Here is an 11,746-nt window from a genome sequence, read left to right on the forward strand (position 1 = left end):
GGAGCGTGTCACGGGTCTGAAGCACGATTCCCTGGACCACATAACTGTGCTTTCAGTGCCTAGTGTAGTAGAAAAGGCCAGAGCTAAAATGTTCATGTACTGAAGTGACCTGGATGGTACTTAAACTGCATTAAACAAGCACAGACAGACAGACAGACAGACAGACAGACAGACAGACAGACAGACAGACAGACAGACAGACAGACAGACAGACAGACAGACAGACAGACAGACAGACAGACAGACAGACAGACAGACAGACAGACAGACAGACAGACAGACAGACAGACAGACAGACAGACAGACAACCTGGCTATGTGGTGTCTAAGGTAAGCACGCCCTCATGTGACAAACCCTTCCCGTAAACGAAAAAGGTCCCCGACTTTGCTTCCATTTTCTGTTTCAACAGTTGTTTTGTATTAAAACCGCAACCTAAGTGCCACAAAAAAATCCCTCTTTAAAAAAACAAACAAAGACAGGAGTCAAGATGCACCAGATCCTCCACGCCAGTTGCCTAATTGTGAGGGTTGATTTTGGAGGGTTTTAAGAGGAGACTGTACACTTTTAACTCTTAAATCAGTTTTTTGGGGGAAGTGCTGAAGTGTGTCCCCTTGTCTCTTAGTTCTTCTTGGGGGAAGTGCTGAAGTGTGTCCCCTTGTCTCTTAGTTCTTCTTGGGGGAAGTGCTGAAGTGTGTCCCCTTGTCCCCCTAATTCCTCCTCAGTCCAACTGTCGAGTCTCGGCGCCGGGGAGAGAGGGATTATATACATGACGGTATTTAGCTTACAGTAAATACCCGGGAAATTGGATCTCTCCCCTCTCTCCCTTCCTGGGAACCCGATCCTCCCAACATTTGATAGCGAGGTCTCTGCATCTATATTATGACTTCCCAAATATAGATCATAGGACCATATAGGAGTCATCGCTGTTGTCATCGCGAATGACAATCCGATTCAGAGCCTCGGAGCTATTTGAAGACGTACGTAAGAGAGATCATTCAAAGAAACCCAGTGGGATTTATGTTGACTATAGTCCCCCCCCCCCCCCCGTGCTGAAAGAGGAACAGGTCTTCAGCAGCTCTCCTTTTTGTTTTTTAAAGTGGGATTCTCTCGCTCTCTAAAACCCGGTTCTTCTTGTGTGCTTCGTTCATAGTCGCTGTTGTAGTCTTATGTGCATAACAAGCCTTCGCCACCTTCTTTTGTCAGCTTTAGAGTTCCCTTCTCCTCGATTGACCCTTGACCTCCCATGCTCCAAATACAATACGCATGGCTCACTAATATCACCCTCTGATTGCCCACAGTCACTCTTCTAAAGCCTTCCTCAACAAGCTCTTTTCTCTCTCTTTCTCTCTCTCTCTCTCTCTCTCTCTCTCTCTCTCTCTCTCTCTCTCTCTCTCTCTCTCTCTCTCTCTCTCTCTCTCTCTCTCTCTCTATTGTCCTCTCTCAGTCTCTACTCACTCTCACTATGTCTGTGTGTGTGAGTGCTTATTGGTATTATTATCATTTCTTTATTGTCTTAACCGTTTTTGTGTCAGTGTCTGTACTTCTGACGTGCCGTGTATATTTTTGTGGTGTTTTTCTGTATTACTGTGGTGTTTTACGTTTGTGTTTACGTGTGCAAATGCAGACTTCTTTTCTCTGTGTAGGACTGTTTTAGTGACAATTACTTTTTAAGTACCACTTGTTTTGGTTATTGTTGTCGTGGTTTTTGTTGTCGTGGTTGTTGTTTTTTGTTATTGTTGTTGTCTGTTTCTTCTTTTGTCTTTGTATTTGTTGATCTGTCTTGTCATTTGGAGTCTCTCTGTGCACCTTCTTTAGGTTTCATCATCATCTATTATCCTTCTGTGAAGAACTGGAATGATAAACCTTTGAAAGGAAAGGATCAGTAAACGTTGAAATAGATTGAAAAAGGCATTTGCTGAAAACAAACCAAAAAAGAAAAACAGTGTAAATCCTACTGGTTCAGGACATTCAAAAGACAATACGAGACACAATTAGTAATTCCATCCAAGTCGACTGAAAACCTTTGAGAATCTTTACCGTAAACGAGGAAAAAATTATATAAAAACGAAAACGAAATAAAACGACACTATAAAAGCAGATACGACACGAGTGGCACGCAAGCGGCTCTCCATCCTCACCTCATCACTCCTCCCTCCCCTCTCTCTCTCCACAGATTGACCCGTCTCAAGTCATGCCCTCTTTTCTCGATCCTCCAATCACGGCCGTCGCTTTGGAGGTTTAAGGAAAAGAGGGCGGGTCTTGAGACGGGTCAATCGCTCTTTTTTGTGATACATGTTAACGTGACACTTTAGTACGACGGATGGCTTGGACCACGGAGGGCCGACTTGGAAACAGTTCACGGATCGCTGAGGAAACACTTCCATTTGATTGTGGCTGCAATGTAGACATTCATCACCTGCGAAATCCATAGAACGTACATCAGTGGCAAGTTGACAACGTCGCCGTCGACAACGAAGCCATAAAGTATTGTCAACGAGACAGGTTGAGAGCTGAGAGTTGCTGTCAATAAGGAAACACCCATTTTGGAAAGTGTATTGGAGTGATTTGAAAGTGGTAGCCGTCTAAATCAAACCCTGTCGAGTTAATGAATGTGTTCCCTCCGAAGACAAGTTAGGAGTTGTTTTCATGTCGGTATTCAGCCTATACGGCTGTTAAACTTCCTGTGCACTCACTGCACTGTGACCAACACTGGAGCACTCAGATTTAAGGCAATAAAGGCAGTTTTGCGTCAAAAACGTGTGTTAACCCTGTCACTACCACACTACCAAAGGGTTAACCCTTTCACAACCACACTACAGGAGGTTAACCCTTTCACTACCACACTACAGACGGTTAACCGTAGTGTGTTCCGTAGGATGTTCTGCAAGAACGTCCCTTGCAGAACATCCCTTGCAGAACATCCCTTGCAGAACGTGAATGTGATTGTGTGATGTATAGCCCACCATATCCTCCCACCCTGCATTATGCTGGATTATAAAAAGGTCCAGAGTCCAACATAATGTAATTTAATGAGTGGAATTTAACCTAGAAATAAGACACTCAGTACTGTAGACAACTTATTTTAACAAAAGAAAATACCACTTATAGCACCTTTAATATTGACAGCCCTAATTATTATTATGAATGGACAGGTAGCAGGTAGAGTACCTAGCTATACCTAAACGGAATATACACACTTGGAAGTTGAATTTTCCAGTGATAAAATGTCTCGTGCACAAGGTCTTTTGTATGAACACAATGTCAATGTCAATGTCTCATTCCACTGTCTTACTGTCGTCATCCGACCCCTCCCTCACCCCCCCCCCACCCCCCATCCCCAAATAGTGTGAAAAATAACATTGTGTTTTCTACATTGTCTATCCTCTGTTCTATCCTGGGTGACAATCCCTCTGTGTTTTCCCACCTCACAAGTCTCCATAAAAACACTCTGCAAATATTTCACCATTCTCTTTTTAAAAGAATTTTTCTCCTAACCTGATTTAATATTAGAAATAATCCACAATATATATATATATATATATATATATATATATATACAAAGTATGAAATATTCAGGAGCTTTGAGCGAGAAGGAAGACGGCTGGCGCGTATACATGACGAGTACGACCTAGATATGGTTAACGAGGAGACGAGGAGTAACATATTGTCTGGTTTCCCCTAAAGACATCCCAGGCGGGTACCGAGCACATTGTGGCTTTTGTTATGGTCAAGAACAGATCAATAGATCTAATTATGGGTAATCGGAGCTCACACCATCCCTAGCAAAGCCATCGATTCTCATGTAAGAATATGATACAGTATATGAGGCCATGGCATCTGAACAGAGTCAGCGATTCTGCCTCTTTTATAATGCTACCTTAAGCAAGCCTTATTAATTTAGAATGCTCTTTTTCATTCTCATATGAATTTTAAGCATTTATAGGCCTTGAAAATTGGCCAGGGCAAAAGAGGTGGCCAAGTATGTTGCTGCTTCCGAATTCCCCGCGCCACGTACTGTATGTAGTGTAGTGATCATGGCCCGATGCACAGACTGTATGTGAAAGAGATTTGTGTGAATACAAATCAAACGACCCAACGTTTGAAGTATGGAGTTGCGCCAGGGCAATTCCCGTGTTATTTCAAGTTCCGGGTCAGCAAAGATTTCCCAAACAAACATTACATTTCTTTTGAATATATATATATATATATATATTTGAAAAGCACCATTTGTGTGTGTTCTCAACAAAACTGATATATATCCTCCCGGTCGCACAGCCAGCTCTAGTATTACAAGCAGCCACTTCTGTCTGGGTGTGCTGGTCCTCCCATGTATGTTGTATGTAGCATGTCGCACACACTGCACTCTATGTACTGAACAGTATGTAGTAGGATGTACATATTTAATGTATGTAGTAAATACGAGGAATTCAGAAGCAGCAACTCTTTGTCCTCAACTCACAACACGTCATGCTATACAAGTAGCCTATAATACTCTGTATGATAGCATGTACAACAGTGCTGTATATATACTGCATATATACATGATATATTTATATTTACCACATATATATATACATATCCATCTGTCCTCCTATATACCTACTTATACACCTGCATGTAATCCATATAACTCTGTATGATAGCATGTACAATAATGCTGTATATAGTGTATATATACATCTATCCACCTGTCTGTACATACCTGCACATAATCCGTTTACATATCTGTAGATACTATATCTATATCTGTACATATCCCATACCTACTCTTACTAGTTACGCTGCTGGTCAGTATGACTACCATACTGTCTTTATACCTATATCACTGTACATATTGGTATTACAACTCTATGTACTGTACATAAATCTGATTAGCACTACCCAGTTTAATCACCTGTACATTGTATATTATTATTGCACTTTACTGTTACATTTGCACTCTGGTTGGATGCGTTCATTGTACTGTACTTGTGCTGTATAATGACAATTCATTTTAATCTAATCTAATCTAATCTAATCTAAATCAAATCTACTGTTAGGCTTCAAAGAGAAACACCAATTGCCTCGGTGCAAAAAAAGAAAAGGAGAAAAGAAAGTCTGGTCAGAATATTTGCACTCCTCCCTCTCTCTGTTCCTGTGTTCGTCATCCTCCTCTTCCTCCTGTGATTAACACTCGTTCTCCGTCCCAATCCCAGGCCGCCAGTGCAGTGCAAGTGTAACTAAAGTCTGACAGTAGGTAGGTACTTAACCCCTCCGTAGTGTAAATGAAGTGTGACTCTGGGCGGGTATCACGGCGCCGTCTTCAGGCGCAGTGACGGAGGAGGATAGACAGCGTCACCACAGGGTCCCCTTAGCAGACGCCCCGATGCTCTTCTTTCTCTGATATCACAGTGTGCTGTTACTAGGGCTGGGTACCTTTCACATTTGAACCGATACCGGTACCTGTGAATCGATACCGGTACCCAATGGTACCTTTTTTCGGTACTTTAGTCTCTAAAATGTTATCTACCTACCTCAGTTGTAAAAAATAAAATTCCAAACTTCAAATAATTTATTATCATTATTATTTAGTTAGAACAATTTGTTAATATATATATATATAATATTGCAGCGAGCGTTGTCTGCATCTACTGTAGCTTTGCAAAGTGTAACAACACTTGCGACCGTTTTCGGCTTGCCATTGCCCCGACTGCTTTGTTGTTGAATCAAGTCAAATCCTAGGTAAGCGTGTGTTGTGCGTGTGAACGTTGACGTGAACGTGCGGCACACTTCATAGGTTTCGTGGTAAACGAAACGTTGACGTCATCGGACTTTTTTCTTTTTACAGTACCGAAATGTGGCACCGGCGGATCTCACGTGAATCGGTACTCGGTAGTACCGACGTGATTCGGTCTGCACCCTTAAAAGTACCTGATTCAGTACCCATCCCTAGCTGTTACTGTACAATGGTACGACAGATGTGCTACTGTCTGCTGTGGGCTGGCAACAGGACAATAGCAAACAGTTGTCTTATGACAAGAAGCAAATTCCTCACAAATCAACTATTGCTTAAAATCCAACTAGCCCACATGGTATTAGATGTTTGCAAATGGCCATGAATCAATGTGTCTACATTGATTGTTTTCATCAGTTTCACCTTTGATCTAATCAATAGGTGGGTTTCTTTATCCATTCCATCAATTTCCTCCTCATTATTCCACCCGACAAGTGTCACCAAAAGCCGTTCCTTCTCCGATTATCACCCGAGAGGACATACATATTCAAAGTGACAGGGTTATACCTTGCATATATCATCCAGAGTCGTGTAAACCATTATGCGCTTAACATTCAAAATAATGATTTTTTCCTCTCTGTTGGAGTTTGTAGATGAAACGTAGCGCATTCTAGGGTTTAGATCTTTTGCCAAGTGAACAGTGACCCGTGTGTTTCCCTCCCCCCCCCCTGTCTCCCCTCCCTGCACGTTCACTCCTGCCTAGCGCCCAGAGGAAGGTCCAAAGGAAGCTGCCCGGGTCGTATTAGAAGCCACCGCTGGTGGTTTGAGTGTAAACGGGTCGCCTGCAAAACCCAGTGCTTACTTACAGACCCAAAGGGGAATTCGTCGTCGTTAAGTCAGAAGTGGTGCGTGAGTAAAAACAAATGCTAAATAGCCTCAGCGTTGAGTGAAAACTCGATGTCGGCAAACAACATTGGTCACAATTAATCCCGTCCGGGACGGTATTGATTCAGATCCATCAGCTGAAAGTAACTTGTACCATTCCATTGATTACCTTAGGAACTCCGGAATGAGCCGTACAGACGTTAGCTTAACAGTTTGGAAAACAAGCCGGTGTTAAACTGTTTGAACCTTGTGGCCCTTGTGTGCCAAAGTCTTAGTGTTGCAAAAGGCTGTCCATTTTATAAACCATTCGGGAAGAATATAAAATACCAACAGATGAGCATTCTTCAGTCTTCGAGTGTCAACAAAAGTTTACTCTATTGTCTAAAAATCATCAAATAGTTTTGTATGTTGCATACAGCAGAAGTATTAAGCTACTCTCTACTAAGGCAGTAACGGTGGAATTCAACAACCTCTATGTACTGTGTAGCCTGACATGTCGGCCTGGTTTCACGATACAAACCGTGATATCAGTACGTGATAAGAAGAACCGTAAGGGATTATCTCCAGGGTGTAGCATCTGAGTGATTATGATTACACAGTGGTCCAGTGAGCGAGCGTGGCCACGTGCACGCCTATGAGAGCTTTTCCAAACCGTCCTCACGTTGTGACGCCCCTTTTTCAAATACGACACAGTGTTTACTCTCAAACCTGAGTATCTTCCAATCCCTCGATCGAGTTCTCATTGATTATTGATTAGTGAGAATACCTCAGTGATCGCCTGAATGGGAGGGATGGACAAAATGCTAGCGAGGCTAAACTTAAAGGGAGGACCAGCGACCAGGATTTGTCGAGGCGGCGCTTTTAGAAAACGTTTTCAAGCAGCGTCTAGGAAACCCGGCGAAAATGCATCATCAATATTTCACTGAGTTGCCTTTTCCGACTAATGTGCCTGAGCCAGTCAGATTAAAATAGGAGGACTTTTGTAAATGGTTGACTCGAGAGTGGTGTTTAATGTAAGGGGCGGTCAGCTTGGCCGCTGTGTAGCGCATTGTTGCCACGGCGACAATGTTTTTCCATTCCAGCAAGAAGGCACATAGGGCGTCATACTGTACCAATGGGTGTTGTTGTTTGTCGTTGTTTGTTGTCCGTGAGCGTGTGTACTGTACCTAATGATGGTTGGAGATCGGCACGGATACACACCGTGACTCGTTTACGTCACCAGTGCTAGCTCAAACAATTGCAATTGACACCGTAGTTCGCTTTACTGCGATTCGTGAGCGAGTTTTCATGCATATTACTACCAAGTAAAGAGCGTACATCTCCACTCATCATCGGTTAGTTAGCCATTGTTTGGGTAACGAGCTACTACCCTACCAATGGTGGTTCCTACTTCACTTGACCCAACAGCACTTTGTCAACACAGCGCTGTCTGCCTCTCTAGCTTCCTACAGGGGGGGGGGGGGGGGGCTCACTGTCTGCATGCTTGGCCCTGTGTTACACACTGAGAATACAGAGGGAAAGGACACAGACTGCGGTGTTTAGAACTCAAGGACAATTGGTAGCGTACAGATCCACCACTTTATCCTCCATTTTACCAATGGTGTCCAAGTCACCTGCGCAACCCCCATTTTGGCGGGTTTTCAGCACGTGTCGTTTCCCACTGTACACACAGAACACGTGAACTGACCTCCGTTACAGGGTGTGGAACAGGAAGTGACTGTTGAATGTGGCAGGGAGGCCATTTTTACATTGGCCATGTGAAGTTGCAATGAACCTAAATTGAGCCAGCATGAAATAAAACAAACGCAGACTGCGATGATAACCATCGTCTTGTGGGATTCTCGAGGAAACTTGACATCAGTGAAACGCCAAAGTGCGTAATTGTTGGAATTTCAAAATTAAGTCGAATTCACAGTCGATAAAGGAGGTAATTATCGAGGCTCATGTGTCTTTAAACTTCATTTGGTCAACACTTACAGTATGTCAGTAATATCTAAGCAGTGTGTATTTGTTGCTGTGTTTGTCTAAGACTGTATTCTTTTGGCCACATAGTTGTCTAAACCACCTGAGCACATGGTCGCCTACTTTCACTTGATGAGGAAGTGCCGGGTGCTTTATTCAACTGGCCTCCTGTGGTGCTAAACTCTTAAATATCAAAGAACCTTTTTACCTCTCTGTTCTGAAAAAAAAATGAATGACATAAATCATAACTCACGTTTTCTTGTTTTGTCCTGTCCTGTCTCTGTGTCTGTCCTCGTCTGTCCTTTATATGTCCTTTTACATTTTATGATTTCACAACATTTCAATTTGATTCTCTTATTTTACTGCTTATCCCCAATGTACGCCTTTTTCGTTCTGATTCAACCCGCTAACCCCCTGCACACTCACATTCACGCTTCACCGCTATGTAAAACCTTCATCTAACAATGAACCTCCATATGTCCACTCCATTACTTCATATAACTAATTTCCTTTTTATTTTTAACTTGACATATAAAAAAATTACGAACTAACAATAAAATAAAAATTCTTTCTTAAACCTCAATTCACTTGGCGGGGGCGGTGGTTAACATTCTGTCTTGAAGCGACTGGCTATGAGAAATCTCGCAGTCTGAATAACATATCAGGAATGGCCGGGTCTTCACTGCGCCTTGCTCCCATCACTAGTGCCCCCTTCGAGGCCTACGAGGCCCCGGGGCCACTACGTCGCTGCCGATCCCCCATACCCTCCATTTTGTAGCAGGAAGGAGGCTCACTGAGCCGGATTGGTGAAAGAGAAGCGGCGGATTTAAAGCGGTGGACAGAACGCATCAATCGCCTCCATTAGGGTTGTATACAAGCGCAGAAACAGATAGCAATAACGTAAAAAAAAAAGAAAAATCTTGAATTTAGAGCGAATGACCTTGTCTTGTGAATACAATGGTTTATGATGCATGCATCAGGTTAGCTGATGGGGTCAAATACACGTTTTAGCTTTGAAGATACGTTGTTATTTTGAAAAGTGAAGAAATGTAAAAAAAAAAAAAAGGAAATATCAGACCGGGTAGGTCATGAGATTAATAGAGATTATTATATGAGATTATTAAAGCTATTTAAAAAATTAAATAAATGCACAGGTTAGGTTTTAAAACGTAAGAGTTAAGTGTATAGATGGACATAATGTTTTTGTGCTTTCTGGACCAAACTACACTGAATTCACAACTCTGTCCAGAGAAAAAACACGAAAAAGAAAATTCATTTAGCCAAAGAACAAAAAAATAAATTTGTAGATTTACCGGTAGATTGGTGTTGAATAGGTATCTACTTTATTTGTCACATGTGAATATTAATGTAATGTATTTTGGTATTCTTCTCAAGCTCATATGAAAAAGAGAACATACAGTACAGTATACCGAGTCTCTGGAAAACGAGCATTAATAACAAATTTACATTAAACACTTAATTTTGTACGACTTTTAGAGTGATGTCACAGGGCACACTTTGTTCCACAGTGAAACATGCATATTACCGTATCATCAAGTTCTGTTTCCTGGAGTGAAAGCAGGAGAAGTCGCGGTTTCACGTTGATCCCGTATATAGGCAATGGACCATATTCACACGGCGGCCATTTCGCTCTTATGTCACGCTCAGGTTGGGTTCCTTTCCACAGGTGAGAACGGGGTGGAAAGGAACCCAACCTGAACATGAAAATAGAGCAAAGAAATAATGGCCGGCGTGTGAATATGGTCAATTGTCCACATGACCATTACCTCATTAGAGTTAATATAATAGGTTGCCAATTAGGACAACCGTGTAAATGAAAGATAGGGTATGACCTGCTGAATTGAGACGATGAAAATAAATGTTAGATAGGTAGACATTTAAAAAAAAACTGCTATCACAATATTATTGTGACAATAATTAAGGGGATTTTTAAAAGTACAAAGAAATGTACTTATAGAGTCGTGTATGAAAACAGATTTAATGATATACCTGTATTAGCTATCACGAATACAAGCACTTTACTAACAGTTATTGTTACTTTACTAACCTCGGAAATACTTAACTTGCATGTGTGGATTCGATGTAAGACACACTTAGTATTACAACATGTAGGACGTGCATTATGCATTATCTTTATCAAAATATGTGTAGCACTGATTCCAACCTATAGTGGGCCAAGCCATCAATGATCAGTATTTCTAACATGAGATGTTTAGTTTTTTCTAAATATCTGTTTTGGCTTCCTTTATTTATTTCACTTTTTATATTATTTAGTTTGATTTCATTTAATTTTTTCTCTTTGATTTTTTATTTGGTTAGAATAAAAAAAATTCAACCCATTGAAATACTGTAGGCTACCAGTTGATTGATCCATAATAGAATAATCCTTTTGAAATATAAATCCAAAGGCAATGAGGATAGTGAAAACAAGTCTGGTTTAAATGTGATGTGAAAAGAGATAACACTTGAAAATAAACAATCTTCTTTTTATCTGTAAAACTATTTATAGCTACAGTAACATTGTTTCCACAAGCTTTACCAGTCTTCCCTCAAATTGCCATTCTCATATGAAATGAAAATAGATATGATTATGAGATAAAGCAAAATAGTTATATATATAGATTACACATACTCATATATGCAATATACATGCAATATTACATTAATGCTGGAAACATACTGTGCACATACATATGTAAATATGCAAATCTATTTTTAATCTTGAGAGTGCACAGACTTAATAGGTAATCGACCTATTAAACTTTGATTTTCAATGTTCACAGAAATGCATTTGACTGTATTATGATGACATGAGCCATTTGTGTTGTTCTTATTCGAGTCGATCTTGTCTCTCTGGTCTTTCGATGTTGTAGCTGCCATTTTACAATAGTGATCTTTTTGGTTTTTGTAATCGTTTTTCTATTTATGTCACTTGTATCTGTAACTTGTATTTCATTGTAAAAGAACAACCTTTTTCAGTACCACTGCGTATTTAAACGAATATTTGTCATCCGAAGGTCTTTACATTCCCATGTTACCTAAGAGGAAATGTAGCACGACTCCATCTGTCAAGTCATGCCAGGGTAAAGTAATTGTTAAGTGCTTTACAGCTGCCACGTAAATCTTCACAGGTGTACCTAACGCAGTACTGCCATACTTCCTCCC

The 11,746-nt window shown here is 41.0% G+C and overlaps 1 protein-coding gene across 1 annotated transcript in view; it reads left to right on the top strand.

The window, feature by feature from the left end:
- LOC311235496 (voltage-gated potassium channel KCNC3-like) overlaps positions 1-9,338 on the top strand; it is a gene marked incomplete at both ends in the record, with an annotated part of 43,989 nt that extends 34,651 nt beyond the window's left edge. Inside the window, one exon of the mRNA XM_084322964.1 lies at positions 9,184-9,338. Coding sequence (XP_084179090.1) covers positions 9,184-9,338 — 155 coding nt within the window. The remainder of the gene's footprint in view (positions 1-9,183) is intronic.
- Positions 9,339-11,746: the final 2,408 nt, after the last annotated feature.

Source organism: Notolepis coatsorum (genome assembly GCF_963971535.1).
Source record: "Notolepis coatsorum genome assembly, chromosome: 10".
NCBI classification, from domain to species: Eukaryota; Metazoa; Chordata; class Actinopteri; order Aulopiformes; family Paralepididae; genus Notolepis; species Notolepis coatsorum.